Source organism: Osmerus mordax, chromosome 20 (assembly GCF_038355195.1).
Source record: "Osmerus mordax isolate fOsmMor3 chromosome 20, fOsmMor3.pri, whole genome shotgun sequence".
In the NCBI taxonomy this organism is placed as follows: Eukaryota; Metazoa; Chordata; class Actinopteri; order Osmeriformes; family Osmeridae; genus Osmerus; species Osmerus mordax.
In genome coordinates, this window is record NC_090069.1 from 4598922 (window position 1) to 4617165 (window position 18244).

General features: G+C 48.7%; 1 protein-coding gene across 1 annotated transcript in view; it reads right to left on the minus strand.

The window, feature by feature from the left end:
* Positions 1-211: 211 nt before the first annotated feature.
* Positions 212-18244, minus strand: part of epb41l4a (erythrocyte membrane protein band 4.1 like 4A) — a 31151-nt gene continuing 13118 nt past the window's right edge. Inside the window, exons 4-24 of the mRNA XM_067258373.1 lie at positions 14551-14602; positions 14143-14221; positions 13856-13953; positions 13621-13741; positions 9894-9981; positions 9588-9676; positions 9393-9456; positions 8116-8207; positions 6718-6795; positions 5997-6112; positions 5185-5275; positions 4986-5069; positions 4025-4138; positions 3567-3614; positions 3124-3201; positions 2603-2722; positions 2404-2451; positions 2230-2298; positions 1720-1830; positions 1496-1574; positions 212-1323 (exon numbers count right to left, since the gene is read on the minus strand). Of these exons, the coding sequence (XP_067114474.1) occupies positions 1213-1323; positions 1496-1574; positions 1720-1830; positions 2230-2298; positions 2404-2451; positions 2603-2722; positions 3124-3201; positions 3567-3614; positions 4025-4138; positions 4986-5069; positions 5185-5275; positions 5997-6112; positions 6718-6795; positions 8116-8207; positions 9393-9456; positions 9588-9676; positions 9894-9981; positions 13621-13741; positions 13856-13953; positions 14143-14221; positions 14551-14602 (1830 nt within the window). The 3' untranslated portion in view covers positions 212-1212. The remainder of the gene's footprint in view (positions 1324-1495; positions 1575-1719; positions 1831-2229; positions 2299-2403; positions 2452-2602; positions 2723-3123; positions 3202-3566; positions 3615-4024; positions 4139-4985; positions 5070-5184; positions 5276-5996; positions 6113-6717; positions 6796-8115; positions 8208-9392; positions 9457-9587; positions 9677-9893; positions 9982-13620; positions 13742-13855; positions 13954-14142; positions 14222-14550; positions 14603-18244) is intronic.

The window sequence follows — 18244 nt, forward strand, 5'->3', positions numbered from 1 at the left end:
GGCAGATTTAATAATCAAAAGAAAATGTCTTTTTGAGATACTTATTTTTCTAATTTTTTTGAAATGCCAGTCACATAACTGTTGGTAATTTGTAGAGTGTAGACAAAAATAGTATTTGGTTGCCCTCTGGTGGTTTAGTAGGTGCATACATCCATGAAGTGCAGAATAATAAAAAAACAGTATCCAATCCCACTTGAACATTTAAGACATATTGAATGCATTTATTGACAAGAATTGAAATTCCAGTTTATTTACCATACAGTGTTAGCTAGAGTATCTATAATTTATTCTTAAACTGCAGAAAAAGACAGAGAGACCATTACAGTGTTTATGTGCAAAAAAAAAGTTGTGTTCCAGCAGCAACATTTCCTACAGTAGAGAGATTACATGTACAGTAAACACCTGACAACAACTAATGAACCCAGTGTCCACTCAGAGATGAGCTTCAGCCAAAATCCTTAGCTTTAATACTGAATGACAAGACGGGCCAACTCAACTTGGGAGGGGTGGGTGCATAGGACAGGGTTTCCACGTTACCACAGATAATTGGCCTACGCGTGAAAAGGAAGTATGGTTTTAGAAATGTCCACAGATTTGAGAGTGACATTTGCGACTTTTTCCCCAAGCCTGGTCGTCGCCCCTTTAAAATTCCCCTCGCTTTTCCACATTTTCCAAGACCGTGGGAACCCTGATGTGAGACATGACACTTGGTCCTCACTGTGCAGTGTTTGCTAAACGGACCGTTATCCTTCATGTGAGAATCAGCGTGATGGAAAACAACAGAAGACTTTTATCTTGGAGACACGGTGACTCTCGATGCATGAGGTGCGTGAACAGGTGACTGGAAAAAAAACGATTGTAAACAACTTTAGGCTAACTTTACGTTTGCCCCTGTACACATTACGCTACATCTCCACCCGGCAGAGCCTGCATTCCAACGCCATCCTGTTGTGAAGACACTTTGTCGCTAGAATGACAAGACATCCAGTGTCCAGGTCTTCCTCTTCAAGGTTGTCTATGCACTACCATATTATACAAACACACAGGGGCACAGCAGTTCACAGAGGGGGGGGGCACAGGGTTAGCCAGTATACGCTAGACGTCCCATAGCGTTTCACCTTCAGTTCTTTCCCTCCAAAAACATCCAGGGGTTTATGTTTGACACGTTGGGAGGTGAGAGATGGCCGCTCCTCAGTGAGGTCCGTCCAGTGGTCACGTCTCGGTCTTGGTCCTGGGAGCTTGGCTCGTCTTCACGACCTTGACGCCGCTCTTCACCTCCACCTCGCTGATCTCGGACAGCTTGTCTTTGGAGCCGTGCTTCTTCTAGGAGACGGCCAAGAATGCGGCGGCTTACTTGAATGTGATTGGATTGTATTTTTACTGTGTGGCTATGTGTAATAAAGGTTGTAGCGTGGCGTAGGGTAATCTGTGGGTGTGTCGCACAAAGTATCTGTATGTTGACGGGGTGGGAGGGAGAGATGTTGACGAGACTGACCTGGGAAGGGGTGGAGCTTGATCCGGGAACACCAGCGTTATGAGTGACGGCTAAAGGAGGGACCAGGTCTGTTCGAGAGCTTGGCAGTAGAGTAACAGGGAAGGAATTACTGAACAACAACCAACTAACTCCAACACATTTCCAATCCTTTGTTGCTGAACAACAGACATTGATGAGGCTCCTATCACTGTCAGATGTGATGCCAGATCAGCACTTTGACTTACTTGACCTCTGAGAGAACCGATCTCTCCCCGTCGGAACACTGGGAGCGCCGGTACTGGCGGAAGCTCCGCGGTGAGTGAGAGTGGCGGATTTTGATGGGATCCCCTTGGGTTCTGAGTGACCAGGGAGAGAGCAGTTTGAAATCGGCGTCGCATGCGGGAATGTCAATAGAACGGCGAGTTCGAGGATCCGTCTCAGAGGCTGGGAAGGCGCACAACCCCACAGAGGGTGGATCTGAAAGTGGATTTGTTCTTCCATGCACACCTTTGTTTGGGTGCGAAGATAAGGACAAGATAAAGACGGGAAGGAAGCCACGGAGTAGGAAGTGGAGAGACCTGATATGATGATCAATAACCGATTTATAATAAGAGCTCTGGATAAGAGTGTCTGCTAAATGACTAAATGTAAATAATACAAACCGTGCTCCTATTAATACAATCGAATTGAGTTGGGCGGGGATGACAAACATGAGTCACACATGGAAGATGCATGCCAGGACCATGGCCACTTACTCTACTTTCTTATAGGGTATCTCCTTCCGCTGTTCTTCGGATAAGCCAGATGGATCAACCAGCTCCTTCCTGTAGACATATAGACTGTGTTACAAGTGCTGGCCGTGGGGCCTGTTTCGTGCAACTAGCTCTGTGCTAGATCTCTTCGCACAGTCATGGTGGATGTCATCTTACTGGATGTGTTTCCACAGCTGTTCTTTAGCCTGGACATCTGGACTCCGCCTGGGAAAGCAACCCAGAAGCACTGTGTGAATATTCACCATTGATTGGTTTATTTGGGTTTTTCTCTGTTCAGAAATAATCTGAGTCTGAGCGCATGGGATTAGGATTAGTTTTTTTCGCGCTGAAGAGATGACGCAGGGGGGGGTCTTACGATCGTGAGCGGTGTCGCGAGCGGCGGTGGGCGGGGTCATTCTGGGCCCGCTCCTTCTGACGGAGGAGGACCGCCTCCCACTGCGGACCCGAGTCCACCATCTCATTCTCCTGACGAGACCTACACAGGCACGTCATCATAAAGCATGCAGAGTCCCTACAGACACGGTTGACCGTGTACCGCATACCATGAACCAGGACTCAAGAAAACAATACTAATACTATATAATAATACAATAAGATGTTATAAATGACAAAATCAAAGGACATGCTACCATTCGCACTGACACTCCTAATCCTAATGCATAGTATATTCTGAGGGGGATTACATGTATTGTAAGTGTATGGGCCTTAGAAAGTACAGTAATGGCAGGCAGGGATAATCCACATTTAGGAAAGTAGTCCACTGTGTGGTGGTGGTAAGTCACTTTTTACAGTGGACTACTTTCCTAAATGTGGATTATCCCTGCCTGCCATTACTGTACTTTCTAAGGCTCCTGTAAAGTTATCATCACCACCCACCGGTTCCTCTTTTTACGATGCTCCCGGGTGGAATTCTCGGATTCACTTCCACTGCTCGTGTTGCCACGGGAGCGTGACCTAAGGCGCAAAAAAAGGGAGTTCAAAGTTTATGAGTTTGTGAAAGAGAAAGAGAGAGAAAGGAGGAGTGGGAGGAATGGGGAAGAGAGAGAGACGAGAAGTCAAGAAAGAAAGAGAGAAAATAAGAAAGAGGAGCGAGAAAGAGTGTGTGTGTGTGAGAGAGCAGGAACCCAACCGTACGCAGTCAGTGATTCCTTTTGTCATAAACTTGTCACAAATGACAAATGAACCGCCAAAGGGCACAAGTGAGCAAGTAATGTTACACTGTTCGTTGGGCACTGCTTTAAAACTCATCCTCCGTGCTGTAGAAGTCACACATATTGGGGAGGTGGGGGAGACAACAATGGGTGGCGTTGCATAGTTACCGTCGTCGATGTTGTTTGGTCTGTGGCTCCTCGTTGGCCTGTCCCTTCCTGAGGGGTCAAATCAGAAGATAGCTGGGGTCAAACACTCCAAATCTACATGACTAGCTCTAGTTTGAGAGTAGGAGACTCCAAGCCTTTTCTGCTCGTGAGAGTGTGTTGCGCAACGATTCCTTCCACACACCAGCAAGCCCCAGTCTGTCTCACACACTCTCCACAGCAACCTCAAAGCAAGAAAACTCGTGCTACATCTGTGCAACAAACCTGAAACAAGCCACCATAGCACTGAATGGAGTCAGTTCCAGTAACGAGCACTAGAAGGCAACATTTTCATTTGTAATTTCTTCCTTCTATGCGGTCTCCTCTCGGTTCTGCACTAGTCTCCACCTGACATACACCTCGGCGCTCCGTGTCCCTGACAGGACTGGACGGGGGGGAGGCGGAGGCGACAGGCCACCCACCTGCGACGTGCCGACTGGGACGTCTCGTTCTCGCTCCCGCCCGAAGGGGTGCGCCCGCGGGCTGTGGGGAATTTGGGCGACTTGGTCCGCTCGTTCGCCGTGTTGAAAAGTCCACTGTGGGGTGGGGGGTGGGGGAAGAAAGAGGTGTGAGCGCGAGGAGATGGGGAGACGAGGATTCTTCCGGAACAACAATATTCAGCATCCATATTCTCTCGACAGCCACTGTCCTCATCCCGTGAGGGTGGCCTTATAGATGACACAGAAAGAAGCCAAGAGCACGAGGACTTAGCGTAGCGGTTCTAGGCCCCCACAGGCATGATAACACACGTCACTAGTCATGCACACAAACAAACACGCACCTAGACGAGAGCAACATTTGTATGCAGATGACGTCGACAATGCAAAGAGGAAACGCCAAATGGGATCTGGTCACGTTACGATCACACAGAACTTGGGTTCAATGCCATTCACACAGATATATACATTCTTCCGGGCAGTTGAACTCCATTTGTGTGCGAGGCTGTTTGTGAGTAAACACAGTGAACTGGTGACACAGTGGCTTGGAAAGGAGCCATCGCTGGAGTCTCTCCCCGCTCTCATCACCGAGTCTGGGATGTGCTGTGGCGGTGGCCACATTTAGCCTCGCTAATGAGGGGCTTGGATTCGCTTTCTCTTTCGTTAATGATTGAGGTCAAAAGAAATCAGCTTAAACCAGAAAAATCCCTTTCTCTCAACCGTCCTCCACATACACTGTACATGTTACACACGCCACAAGTTTCCGCATGGCCAGCTTTGTGCGCGTGTGTGTAGAACACACGCGCACGTAGCGGATTCGTGTTCAATCCCGCTCAACAGCCCGCACATGAATAAAACACCCTGGTATCAAAGGACACTGCATCAGGCATGCGAGGTAGTACTAGTCCATGACAGAGACAAGACCGGTCATTACGACACACTGTACCTCTGCGGCGCGTTCTCTTCCCATGGTGCACTGGGCTTCCCCTGTTGGTGCTCCGGGCTGTTCTCCGCCTTGGTCGCTTTGGAACTGGGAGGGGGAACAGTCGTGCTCATAAGATGGCGGTGGGGCGAGGATTTCGGTCGTTTCCCTGCATTGTCTTTCGAATGTCGTCTGTTACCGTGTGTCGTGTGTGTGGCCGTACCTCTTCACAGGAGAAGGAGCTGTAATCTTCGGCATCGCTTCTTTTTCGGGGTTTTCCGTCTTGGCGTTGGACTGGGTGCCGTTGTTTAAACCTAAAGGAGGAACAGACGGTCTCCAAGACTGAATACCACGCTGTTAAACAGCTCAGGGTTGGATACAGGATTTGACACAACCTGTGTCTTTCCGGTCGTCCCAATATATAAGTTCTTTCTTAAGTGTCTTTAGTTCTTCTCTGTTCTTGATTTTCTCCTTTTTACGCTCTCTACCATTCTCTCTTCGTCATGCCGGTGTGTGTCTGGACGTGTGATTGTTTCTTGAGTAAAAGTAGCATTTTTAGCACTCAGGCATATCACAAGCAGCATTTTCTTTTAGTTTAAAAGCCTGCAGTGGCAATGAGACTCAAGGAAAACACTAAGCCCTAACACCATTGTCAGTAATGACACCCTCACCGCACTTACAACACCTGCCTGTAAAGCTGGTTATGCAATTATAGGCGTTGAGAGTTGCTCAAGTGAATCTAATATTGAAATTAAAAGCGGTTTGGTTGGGAGGGATTGAATTCCAAATGTACTCCTTGGCTTCATGCCTGTAACTTCCAGTTATTTCACAGCTAGGTATAAGGTGAAGGTAAGCTGGGGTTGGAGTTTGGCAAGAGGTGATATATACACCAAAGTCTCAAGAATTCACTCTATATCCCAAATAACTCATACGCTGTAAATACAATAAACGTGAATGTGATGTCATTTCATGAAACGCTTCCGTGTTCTAAGTGGTGTATGTAGATGGCAGGCCTGCGATTGGTTCAGCTCTGACCTGTGGACTGTGCCGGTCTCTTGGGGTAGGTCTTACTGCGGGTCCTGACCACCTGCAGGTCTGGCCGGGGAAGGGTGATGGACGCATCCCTCCCCATCTGCATGGCCGTCTTTCCACTGAGGAGAGGGAGGGGAGGGAGGAGCGAGAGAGACCGAAACACAGAGGGAGAGAGGGGGAGAGAGAGAGGGAGAGATGTGATCTGCGCTTGACCTTTCAGATGCTAAGAAGCTGTGCTAGCACGACACTTTCGAAAGACTGAAGGACATTAGCATTCACTCTACTGGAGGACGTTAGCCCAGTCCCATCTTGTTAGTCTGAAAGAAGCCTCCTCGAAACCAGTGAGTACTGGTTTGTACGTCGACGATTGAGATGAAAATCCAATCTTCTGTTTATGATAACCCAGTATCCGGTGACTAGACTAGCGTCTGTGGCGGAGCACCAGAGCCCGGTGAAAAGGCGGTAGGATCACAAAGGACAAAGGAGAGAAGGAGTGGGATTCCTGAATTATTCAGTCATTCCACTTCTCCCTGGTGTCTGTGGTGATGAGAGCCTCCTTTAGCTTCCCGTCTACAACAGACTCCATTATTCATGAAACTGGGTTTTTAGCGTGCGTCTCCAAACGCCCAATTTTCATCATCACCATACTCGAAACATTTCGGCATGTCAAATTTGGGTGCATGATAATGATAAATGTATTAGAGTGGGTCAATGGTTTACTCACCTGTAACGGTGTTTTGATCCTATTGATCCAAACTTGGACAGTTTTCTTGTCAATGTGTTGGCATCATTTTCTGGCATTCTACCAGAACAAAAAAATGTATGCAGCATGACATTAAGATCATTAGTATTCAATACAGTCTTGGATTAGTTAGTTATCTTATTTTATTAGTGACAAAAATCGTGTTCAGTAAGTGCACTACAAAGTGTTTAACCCCGTACTGTGAATTGAAGTTATTCAACAAAACAAGACACATTCCTAAAACAGAAACACATCGACCGTGCTTTTTTCATAAAGATGAAAAGCCCTGTTTGACTTCTTTGGGTTTGGATTCTATTAGAGAGAAAGATCAGCAGCCATAGTTCAAACACCCCTGGACAAGCAACTCTCTTGTAGGGATCTTTACCATAATAACAAGAATTCCAGGGAAAACACCACTGAGGGCTTTTCGGTCCTGATTAGAATTCAAAGCTCAGAAAATGAGAGAGAGAGAGAGAGAGAGGGAAAAAGCCTAGGTTGTCAGTTGAGTGCACTCTCTAATGAGTGTGTGTGTGTGAGTGCTCAGTGTGTATACGCGTGGGTCCTGAGAAAGTGTCCTGACTGTACATACCACTCGACCTAACAACTGTCAATGAGCCTGACTGCTCATTAAGGTCAACCCAACAAACCTAGCAGAGCTCTGACAACTATCTGTCTCCAGGTCTGACCGTGGACCTCTGTTGCTGGCCAAAGGGGTCGAACGGTTAGCCGAACGAAGAGAACAGCCGGGCTGAATAAATCAGATTTCCTTCGTCGTAGAGTGCCCTATATTTCGTTGGTTAGAAAGCCATTCCACGACAGTACATAGCCAATGTCACTTTTTTTCTCCACTTTGAAAGCAAGACCTTCTGACAACCGGTATAGCTGATGTCTACCCACGATCCCTGCTACCTCATTGCTTATTCATCAGCGCTGTCTCCCCCCCCCCCCCCCCCCCCCCCACCGCCACCTTCTTGGTGCCCAGCAGAAGCCTTAAGCCAGGGGTGGGTAACCTGTCAAGCCCCCGGTCTTAGCTGCCTGCTCCTGCTCGGCTCCGCGGCTCGGAGAGCCGGCACACGGAGGGGTTCACACGTGGATTAGCGGGGTGAAGCCAGCGCCGCGTCCCTGCAGCCTGACGGGCTCAAGGGCGGTACAGGGAAAAGCTCTGCTCTGATTAGGCACACACCAGAGACATCGCCGCCAAAGGGGAGGCTTGTGCGGTTCCATTAGGGATTGTGTGACATTCACATTTTTTAGGGGTTTAGGGAGGGGAGAGCTGTTGCTGGCCAGTGTTGTGACGTGACAGGGAATGGAGTCGAGTTGGCTGGGGTTTTACTGAGTTGGGATGTTGGTCTGAGGAGCTTTGAGAGCCTGTCTGCTTACCTGAAGAAGGTGTGGTGTTCGACGCAGCACTTCCACAAGTGTTTGCAGGCTGTCTTGTTGGGAGCCTCAAAGAAGAAGGATGTTTCTGTGCACTGTGAGAAGAGAGAGAGGGAGAAAGAGGGAGAGAGGAAGAGAGAGAGGGAGAGAGAGAGGGAGAGAGAACATGCTTTTTTGACTTTTCAAAACAAAGAAGAAGAAAAGAGAGATCATGTCATCATTACTCAGACAACAGCAGGCTAGATAATTGAGGTGGCATTAGTGGTGCACTATGGCGTTCCGCTTTTATCAAATGTACTAATACATGTGCCTCTCTTTTATGTGGACCATTAGGTACTGTCCCATTTTCCCTCTCTGGATAGGGTGTGCTGGATCATTAGCTAAAAGAAGACTTTATCGTCCTAAGGTGGACGTAGCCCATAGGTTTCAGTTCACGCACCTCCAACTCTCAGGAGATGGGTGTGATGGAGGTGGACAAACAGCGGCTCTCAACGCATGACCCGAAAAGGTCTCGTTAAAATAGAACATCAGTGAAGCGGAGTATTATAATACTCCGCTTCACTGATGTTCTATTTTAACGAGACCTTTTCGGGTTCGTGCTAAGCCAAGCAATGACAAACAAACAAAACAGCACGGCCTCGAAATCCCATTCGTCAGTTGTACCCGCAGCTTCCAGTGCGACACGTCTCGTCCGTGAGGGGAAACAAGTGGAGAGACGTCCTCCAAAGTTTCTCTTCTACCTGAGCGTTTGAATCGCGTCTCCTCGCTTGGCAGAGGAAGTGCAGAGAAGAGATGGATGTTTCCAGACTGCACCCATGGCACGTAGCCTTGCACTTTCATGTTTTTTTCATATCTCCCCTTAGACCCACAGAGCGTGTCGAAAGGCTTCAAGATCAAACACTTTGACCTTTTTAAGATTCCACAAAGTACCACTAGTTTCAAGTCTACAGATGTTCTTGGGGAGACTTTGACAGTTTTAATTTGCAGGCCCAATGATTAAATCTGACTTGATAGAAGCTATTATAATATGTGTAATGAACTTCCTCGAATGTGATTAAAAAACGTTGGTTTATTGACTCAGCCAGTCCTAACTACCTGTTTGCGAATATTCAAACATCCCTGATGACTGATATTCACACTGATCGCTCACGACATGAAGAATTTGACAGAAAAAATACATTAACATAGAAAGGAGCAGGAAAGAAAGGCTGGTGTTAAAATGAGTCCTTGTTTACCGTCGGTCAAATGAAAGATGTGCAAAGAAACCAAAAGTAACTTACATCTTTTCCGACGACTCGAAGCTCAAATTGTGTTTCCTTGAAATGTACTTTTGTGATTCTTGGCCTGAAATCGTACAGTGAGTGTATACGTCAAATCAAACACAGCAATATATCATTTAGCAAAGATTGAATAATGCATCTACTGTATATACATGGAAACTCACACAGTTCACCGTACGTGAAACAAATACCCACCAGAAATACTTTCCGACTTGAGTTTTGTTCTTGTACACGACAACGCCGGTAGGTGTCAACCCGAGAAAGTATTCGGAATGGTTCTCCCCCTGTAACACACACCCAGAGAAACCTCACAGCACGTGATCTGCATAACCACCTCCGCAAAGTCCACAAACCCCCAGACAGGTGGAGGAAGGGTGAGGAGAATGGACGGGGACGGGGACGGGGGGGGGGGCATTATCATAGCTGCATGATTTATGCCGAGCGTTCCGGGAGCTTCTCTAACGAGCCGCCCGGGCGCTCAGGACTCCGGCGTCTACTTACAAACACGGGGTGAAGGTCGACGCCGTACATCTCCAGGGTTTTGGCGATTCCTAAATAATTGACTTCGGCCTCGGAGGGAACCTGACCCCTGAACACAAAGACGCGGGGTCATTAGTGAAGGAGCATCTGCCCAGCCTCAGAAACACCACATGCAGAGGACTCTGTCTGGTTTACATATGCTTGTGTTCTTGGCACCACACTGCTGTGTTGATATACAGTACAGTGTTGATATGCAAACTGAATGGATGTGGGGCAGAAGCGATTGTATAACATATGACTGAGGGACATACTGTAGGTGATCAAGAAACTATCGAAGCATACGCTTGTTAAATACAGGGACTTTTCACATAGAACAGTTATTAGGCGAAATATCCTTTCTTTTTTAGGGAATCTTTAATCTGCAACATGCTGTATAGTTATGACGAACACCTAACTACAATGGTGGACACACCTTAGGCATGACAGAGATTACTTTCGTACATTTAGTGACCTGAACTTCACCTCACGAGACACTGTCACTACAATGACATGTCACATGAAACATGCTATTGAGAGTCTCCCAATCTAATAAGCAGTAAATCTGACATTGCAGCCCATCTGACCTTGGTCATGAGAGCTAATTATGTTTAGCTGGTCAGAGGACACACTTGTCTTCAAGGGGAGCTAAAAGACAACAGAGGCCTTCTGAAGACGTTTCAGAGAAGTGGGATCTAATTGAGTCAGATGCAGTAGCACATTGTATATCAAAATAAAAGTATACTCAGAAATGGGCTCATGTGTAGACTTGAGGAACACATAGAAAAACAGTCCGTCGCAGTTTTTTTCCACGTTCCTTCAAATTCCAATTCTTCAAATTCCAGGTGGGGTAATGTTTACATGGGGTTGCGGTTTAGGTTGAAGGTTTACTATTAGTGATTAACAGAGAAGGGTTGTGTTTAAAAACCAAAAGTATGCAGTCTGAGGAAACCACCGCAGGTATGGGACAATAGGGCCAACTCCCTCTGTTGGCAGTGGCTGGATTAGAGCAGTCATCAATCTAGGCCAACCATTTGACACAAGTAACTAGGAGTGTGGCCGTTACAGACACGGTATCTGGGGTTAGAGAGACACAAAGGTGAAGCGAAGGGGTTGGATTTCCTGCGTGTGGGCTTCACTGTACACTATCTACTATCTGCTACGGTATGGCCTTCTCCTACCCGGCCGTTTCATCGATCTGCCGATCACACCCGTTAGCATCGCCAAAACCCTCTGGAACGCCTCCGGGCTTCTCAAGTGTGACCGGCAAGCTCCCCTCCCCTCCCTCCCCCCTCCACCCCTCCTCCTTCCCTCCCCCGCGGAAGACACACACCCTCATCCTTCGCTACTTTATGATTCTATTATGGATTCCGCTCAGGCGCTTTTTATGGGACGCAGAGCTGGGCGGGGGGGTGGGGGGGTGGGGGGGTGGGATGATTGGCCGTGCTCAGTTATAAATACGGAGCGGGCGGGGAGCGGGGGCCCGGACGGTTATTTATGGGTGTAGCTGATCTGAGATCCCATGCGTTTGGTCTGGAGCCTGCCTGTGGGAATGCGCGAGACAAGACTAGGAAACAGAGCCTGTCGGGGAGCAGATATATTGGAACATAAATGATAGTGTGCGCGCGTGTGTGTATGTGAGAGGGGAGGGTGTCTGTGTAGAGGATCACAGAGTCAGCATGACATCCACAGGCCCCCAGAGATAACTAGGACGGCTCCTTCCCCCTGCTCTCCCTCTCTGCTTCTCCCTCTCTATCTCCGTCTCTCTGTTCTCCATCTTCCTCTCTTCTCGTGCCCCGTCTGAGACTGAGACTCCCTCTCCTTTTCCGACTCTCCTCCCTCCCGCTCTCTCCTCCTCCACCCCCCCCCCCCCCCCAGTAATCCCTCTCCCTCTATCTCCCTGTCCTAATATCACAGCCTCTCTCTGCTCGTCTGTCAGGCAGACACTGGAGGGAGAGCAGAGGGGCACTAATGAATCCCCCCCCCCCCCCCCGACTGATCTCCAATCAGCCCGGGCTGCTCCTCTCTCTCTTCCCTGGAACACTTACCGCATCCTCAGGCTCAATGACGAGGCCAGACCTGGGCTTCGTCTGAAAGGGGCTGGGTATGACTCAGGCACGGCCTGCTGTATCACATTCGAGCGGCCGACAGCTGCAACGGGAACTCACTGCACCCCCCCCCCTTCCCCCCCCCCCCCCACCCCCCCCGCGGCTGACGGGACTAACCCCAGCGACCGCTGAGAGTTGTCGAGTTACAGATTCCTACCGCTGCCCGTCTTCCCGACGAGCGTCCAGCAGACAGTCGTCGGTCGGGAGGGCGGCCGGTGATCGATGCGCAGCGGTTGAGGCGGAGACGTGCCGTGTCATTGTTGCCTCGGGAACAGGTCAGCACATGAGCCTGTCTGAGTCTGGGGAGGGGCTGCTGTATCTGTGGAGGACTGGGTGGTTTGTCGGGCGGTGGGGGGGAGGGGTGTAATCAGCTGGACGAGCTGGTATCGCATGCCCTTCATGCTCAGATTAGATCCCCTAATCATTCTGTACAGAATGCACCAATGGAATCCACAGACAGCTGAAATGCACGAAACCCGCCCAACTGAAGCCTGAAGTCCTGATAGCGACTCCAGACTGCCTCATGAGAAGCCCCTGTTTAGTGAGTCAGAGCAGAGTGAGTCGGGCTGACGCTAGGATGAGGATCAAACCGTGGGGATCTGAACAAAGCTATCAGAGGCTCTGTTTGACTTCCATTAGGATGTTATTCCCTCGGCGGCACGCGCGCGTGCTTCCAGACACGGAGGCCCGCGGTTTAAGGCTTCATCCTGTTTAGATGAGACCGTGTGTGGGGAGCGTATGTCCCGACAGTGTGGCCGGCGCGACCATAATCCGTGATCCCGGCTAACGGGGTTGTGGTCCGCGGCGGCTACGCTAACCTGACCAGGACTTGCGAGTCCCGGTCACTCCGGAGTGCGTGTCGATGATAACGACGGGCGCGCGAGGGGGGAGAGAGACAGCCAGGGGGACGCGCTCGTCCGCTCTCGCCGCGTCGCCTGGCGGGAGTTATTTGTCTCGTGTGACAACTCCGACACCCTCCCCCCCTCTCCTCCTCTAACACCGCCCCCCCCCTCCTCCTCCTCCTCCTCCTCCCCCCCCCAGGCCCAGTTCAGAATGCCAGGCAGGTGAGTAAACTGAACATAGGTCAGCCCTGTAATTGTCTGACAGAGGTCTTTCAGGACTATTGGGCTCGTGGGCTCCGATTACAAAGGCAAGCGCGGTGCCAGAGGGAGGAATCCTTATTATCACCGAACAGCATTCCAGAGTGCACTATTCCCAGCGGCCCTCCCGGGGAAATGTTATCCTCAGACAAGGAATCGTGGGATTACCCTGGTAATGGACAACTTTAAAGTGAGACGGGGGGATATTGGGTGAGAAGAGGAGATATTCCCAGATGTACACTGCCCATTCTATTCAAACAGGAGGACGGAGTTTTACGTATTAGCACATTTGGCATTGTAACACATTAGTTCAGTTATGAAAACTGGTAATTCCAGATAACAAACTAAAGACACAACAAAGTCCACCAGTGCAGATTACAGTAAAAGAGATTTTTTTTCGGACGACTAGGAAAATCACTCCCACACATAATCTGTAATCTGCCCCGGCACGGATTAGAGGTTAGAGACTGGGCTCCCTGTCAAAGCAATGCGGCACTTCCTTACGTTACAGTTTTGTGGATCTGCGCCACCGTGTCCTCCAGGTCCTCCTTCTGGTCAGGAACGAAGCGATACTCCGACACGTAACCGGCCACATGCTTGTACGGGTCAAAATCTCCAAGCTCGGCTGGATAGAGGTTGAACAAAAGAACATGTTGGGAATGCAGCCTTATAGAGTACCACTAGAGTACAAGTGCTACAGGACCAGACTTCTCTCTCTCGCTTTGGCCATTTCACTCACACTGAATGGCCAGGGCTGCCAGTTTGGCACTGGTGTCGAGGGGACAGGGAACTCTGCCCTGCAAAACATCCTGCTTCACTTGCAGGAAGAACTGGTACCTGCAGTTAAGGATGCGCGAACACACAAATTATTTTGAACGACAGTTATTAGCTCTGCAGATAATGTGCTATCATAGGTCACAAGGCAGCAGGACAAGGATAAGGTAAAAACACAGCTCGGAAAGGACCTGTCAAACACTGTTGTCAATATCTCACAATATCAATGTTGTGGTGCCCAAAATAACTCGCCTTGTTATTTCTTCTTTGAGTTTACACGGATCCTCAGCGTAAAACTTGACTCCAAAGTAGAGTGTGTATGGCGGCCCTGCTGGAAGAGCACAAGAGAGTAAGTACTGATACACACACACACACACAGAACCTGTATAAGCCAATACAAGTAGGTCAACGGGGCTGATAAAGTTGGCACATGTGACTGGAAAGGAGTCGCCCCCTGACAATGTTCTGGAAGTTTCAGTAGAATAAAGGCCAGAGTGGCCAGCCTGTTATTAAGGTAATCGTGGTTGTAGTGGACGGCACAGGGGGTGATTCAGAGAGTCTGCTGCCTCCAGTGCCTTCACCATCAAGCATCGGATGCTTCTAGGTCACCAGGCAAGGCCGGCAGCTGAACTCAACGAAGAGGAAAGAGTACATTCTTACTTGTTATGAGATCTTTGTGTTCCGAGAGGGTTTTCGTCGGGTCGAGCCAATACTGTAAAAAACAGACAGGTCGTTCAGACGGTCGGCATTTAAGAGTACATCCTACCGACAGTACATCAAAGACAACATGGAACGAGTTGTACTAGGCTCCTTTGAGCATGATAGCTCACTAATTGGCTGGAAGAAAGCAGTGCAGTTTGTTTAGTCAAATCATGGCTGAACAGTCTGTGCGGTGTGTTGGGCTCAGGGAGCTGTTCAGTCATGCAAGCCCTGGCATAATACAAAGGCAGAGTAAACCGACTTTAAAAAACGGTCTTGTTAAAACTGGGTGCGAGTCATTAAAATGTGCATCAATAAAACATCAGGTTTGAGCAGGTCACAGTGAGCTGCCTACTCGACAGAAACTCCACTAACCACTTATTTATCTTACTGGCTGCAAGGCTGTGAGGAATCCTCTATCTCGCTGGACTGTCAGATTTCCAACGAATCAACATTTGAAAACAAGACATTCCGCACAATGTTCTTACACATGAATCATTATGTGTAGAATTGAGTAAAGTGGGCATCCGTTTTTTGAATAAAACATGAGTTACGAAGAGTTGGTCTCAAAAGGAGCTACGAAACAGCGTCACTACCATAAGGATACTGATGTGGATGAAAATGAAGAACCTACACACTGCGATGCTGAAGCTGATCCCAATATTTTCTGAGATTTATTAGATTATCTGTGGCATGAAAAATAACATTTCTGTCCACCTGAACCACTTCTCTTTATCTAGTAACAACTATGCTTCAGCAATCTCTTTATTCAGATAGCTGTAGCTATCTTTCCCTATCGCTTATCTTTCCCCATCTACCTATCTTTAGCCATCTATTTATATTTAGCTATCTTTATCTTTGTTGTCAGAGCTCATCACGTGCTCCCTACTCTCCTGGGAACTGTGCTTACGGAAAAAAAGACTGACTGAAGAATATTGTTCTTCATCTTCATCTGTTATTGTCTTTAAGTAACTCAACACTAACACAGTTTTGACTTCCCAGAAACATCCAACATCCCAATCCATCAAACATTAAAGCGTCTTCTTCATCATGCTTCTATTTTCCTTGCGAAGACAAATGAGGGAATCTGCTCTCGTTTGGCTGTGGGGTGAAATCAGATTCCGCTTCCTTTCCACCGTAAAATTAATAGCGCTGCACCCCTTGAAAAGCCTTCAAGTCATATTTTAAATGCATCTCAAACAAGTCGAGGGCATTTCTTGCAGATGTTGCCGAAAATCCTAGGCTGTTCCGCAGAGGAGCAGTCTGTGAGCTGAATATTTTGATTCTGGGCCATTTTGGAGAGCATGCAGATGAATAGATATCAGTGTAACGAACTGGGAGAAACAATGCCAACCTATTTCAGACTTAAGGAGGCCTCATAGATCCATCGTCTTCACCTACCAAAACCCTTCAACACACCAAACCACACACACACACACACCAAAACCACGCACACCACACACACTATAAACACCACCACACATATCACAAACCACGCCACACGGACACAAGATAAAAGAAGAGACGCAGTCGAGCGGATGCCGGTGAGCAGAGGACGTGATTAGGGGCTGTGCGCGACTGAATTAGAATAAGTTAATTGAATTGGTAAATCTTATCGAATTTGCAATAATCACGTTACCGCAGCCGGTGCGTTCTAGCGCATGCTGATATATGCAAACGAGGGGCGAGAGAACACAGGCCGACATGGTGCCGCGTACAGCAGACAAAGACAGAGGACTTTCTCTCGAGAAACCCCGTCACTGTGACTGGCATGCCCCGGTGGAAGGTGAATGGTATGATAAACAGAGCCGTGAATCACACACTTCAACACTATACCCGTGAATAACCAATCACTCCACTGTGTGTTTCCGGGAGGAAACGAGTGCTCCCACATATCTATAATTGCGACGTAGACCTTCATAAAAAAAAATACACAAAAGTTTCTTAAAAATGCTAATGTGTTCTTTATCTGTGTTCGTGCAGACAGATCACATGGTGAAGGTGTGAGAGAGTCAGGTCCAACCAGCTGAGAAGCTGTGAGGAATTGCACCACCTCAGTGAAATCCCAACCAAAACTCCCCGTTCGTCTGTTCCTGTGCCAGATTTATTGAACGCCTCAAGGCCTCTAAATACACGGGATTAGATCATGTACGAGAGTTATGTATTTGCCCTACAGCAGTGAGCGCTGCCCCCAGAGAATAGATGAATAAATGAAAAGATAGACGATAAATAAATAAAACGCCGCAGTTGCGAGGCGGGGCCGGGCGTGGAACTGCCTTTAAACGGAAGCTAGCCCGGCTGGCGTGATTGACACATGTACGACACCACAGAAGCCGAGCAAGTTCAAGGCCACCGTGGGTCGCAGGGGTCGGGCGGGGGAAGGCGCCACACACATGGACCAAAACACCTCTGAATACATGAAACAGGAATTCTAGAAAAAACAAACGGGATCCGTGCTATGTCGAAAAGGACTGTTTTATGAAATGAGCTTTTCCACAGCCAAGCCTCGACGGCAGACCGCGCGCGTGTACAGCTGCTCCGCGGCATCGCTATGTTTACGACTCCTGAGACGAGGGAGGGAAGCTAATGTGCACGTATGGAGTCTGATTCAAGGATGCCCTTGGGCGTGATATTCACCTAGCAGATGGAGGCTAAGCTGCCAACACAATATATGTTTAGAAGGATCCATTCCCGGTTGTATAAATATTGATGCAAGACCCACCTGGGGCCTGTTTTCATCTAAATACAGGAGGACATTTCCTTGAAGACGGATCAGTCTGGGTCCTGAGGCTCGCCGACTAGACGTCAAGCTAGCAGACGCTGCCAGTGTGGCTGGAACGTGGTCTCTGTTTGAGGTTCCCCACAACACCACGGACGTAAATGCTGGGAGTGTGGACTTAAGGCGGACACCTGACACACTCTGGAAGAGGGCACTGGAGAAGGCAGCAGCATGTGATCCGCAAATCCAATCACACGCTCTCGTTCAGCACACAGAGGCGTCGAGGTATGCTCAACTGGACGCATGTCCAGGGGAGGCCGAGAGGCGCTGCAGTCTGGCATTTTTCCATCCACGTCAAGATATCTCTCTGCTTTGCTTTCACTTCAAACGTGGCTTTCGATAGGCCCCAACATCTCGCAAGTACAAGGGTGTGCTTCCATCCTGGGCTGGTCTGGAGATAAATCAAAAAAAGCTCTGGAGACAACCCCGGAGGGCACAGAACTGGATCCCGCCCTTGCGTGTGAGCCAACATGTGAGGTGAGAGGGACTGAGTCAGATCATTGTGTTCTTTTGTGGGTCTGCACTCTGTCTCACCCTTCGCTGGAGCCCCGGGGCTCAACACTGTTACTCCTCCGCTCTGCTGCAACGCCTCATGCTGTGGTACTGTCACTAGAGTTAGGTTCTTCTCAGATTCCAAGCCGGGCAACGAATATTTACATTTACATTTAGTCATTTAGCAGACGCTCTTATCCAGAGCGACTTACAGTAAGTACAGGGACATTCTCCCAAGGCAAGTAGGGTGAAGTGCCTTTCCCAAGGACACAACGTCATTTTTTCACAGCCGGGAATCGAACTAGCAACCTTCTGATTACTAGCCCGATTCCCTAACCGTTCAGCCACCTGACACCTGAATATACGGCTGTCTTTAGGACGCAT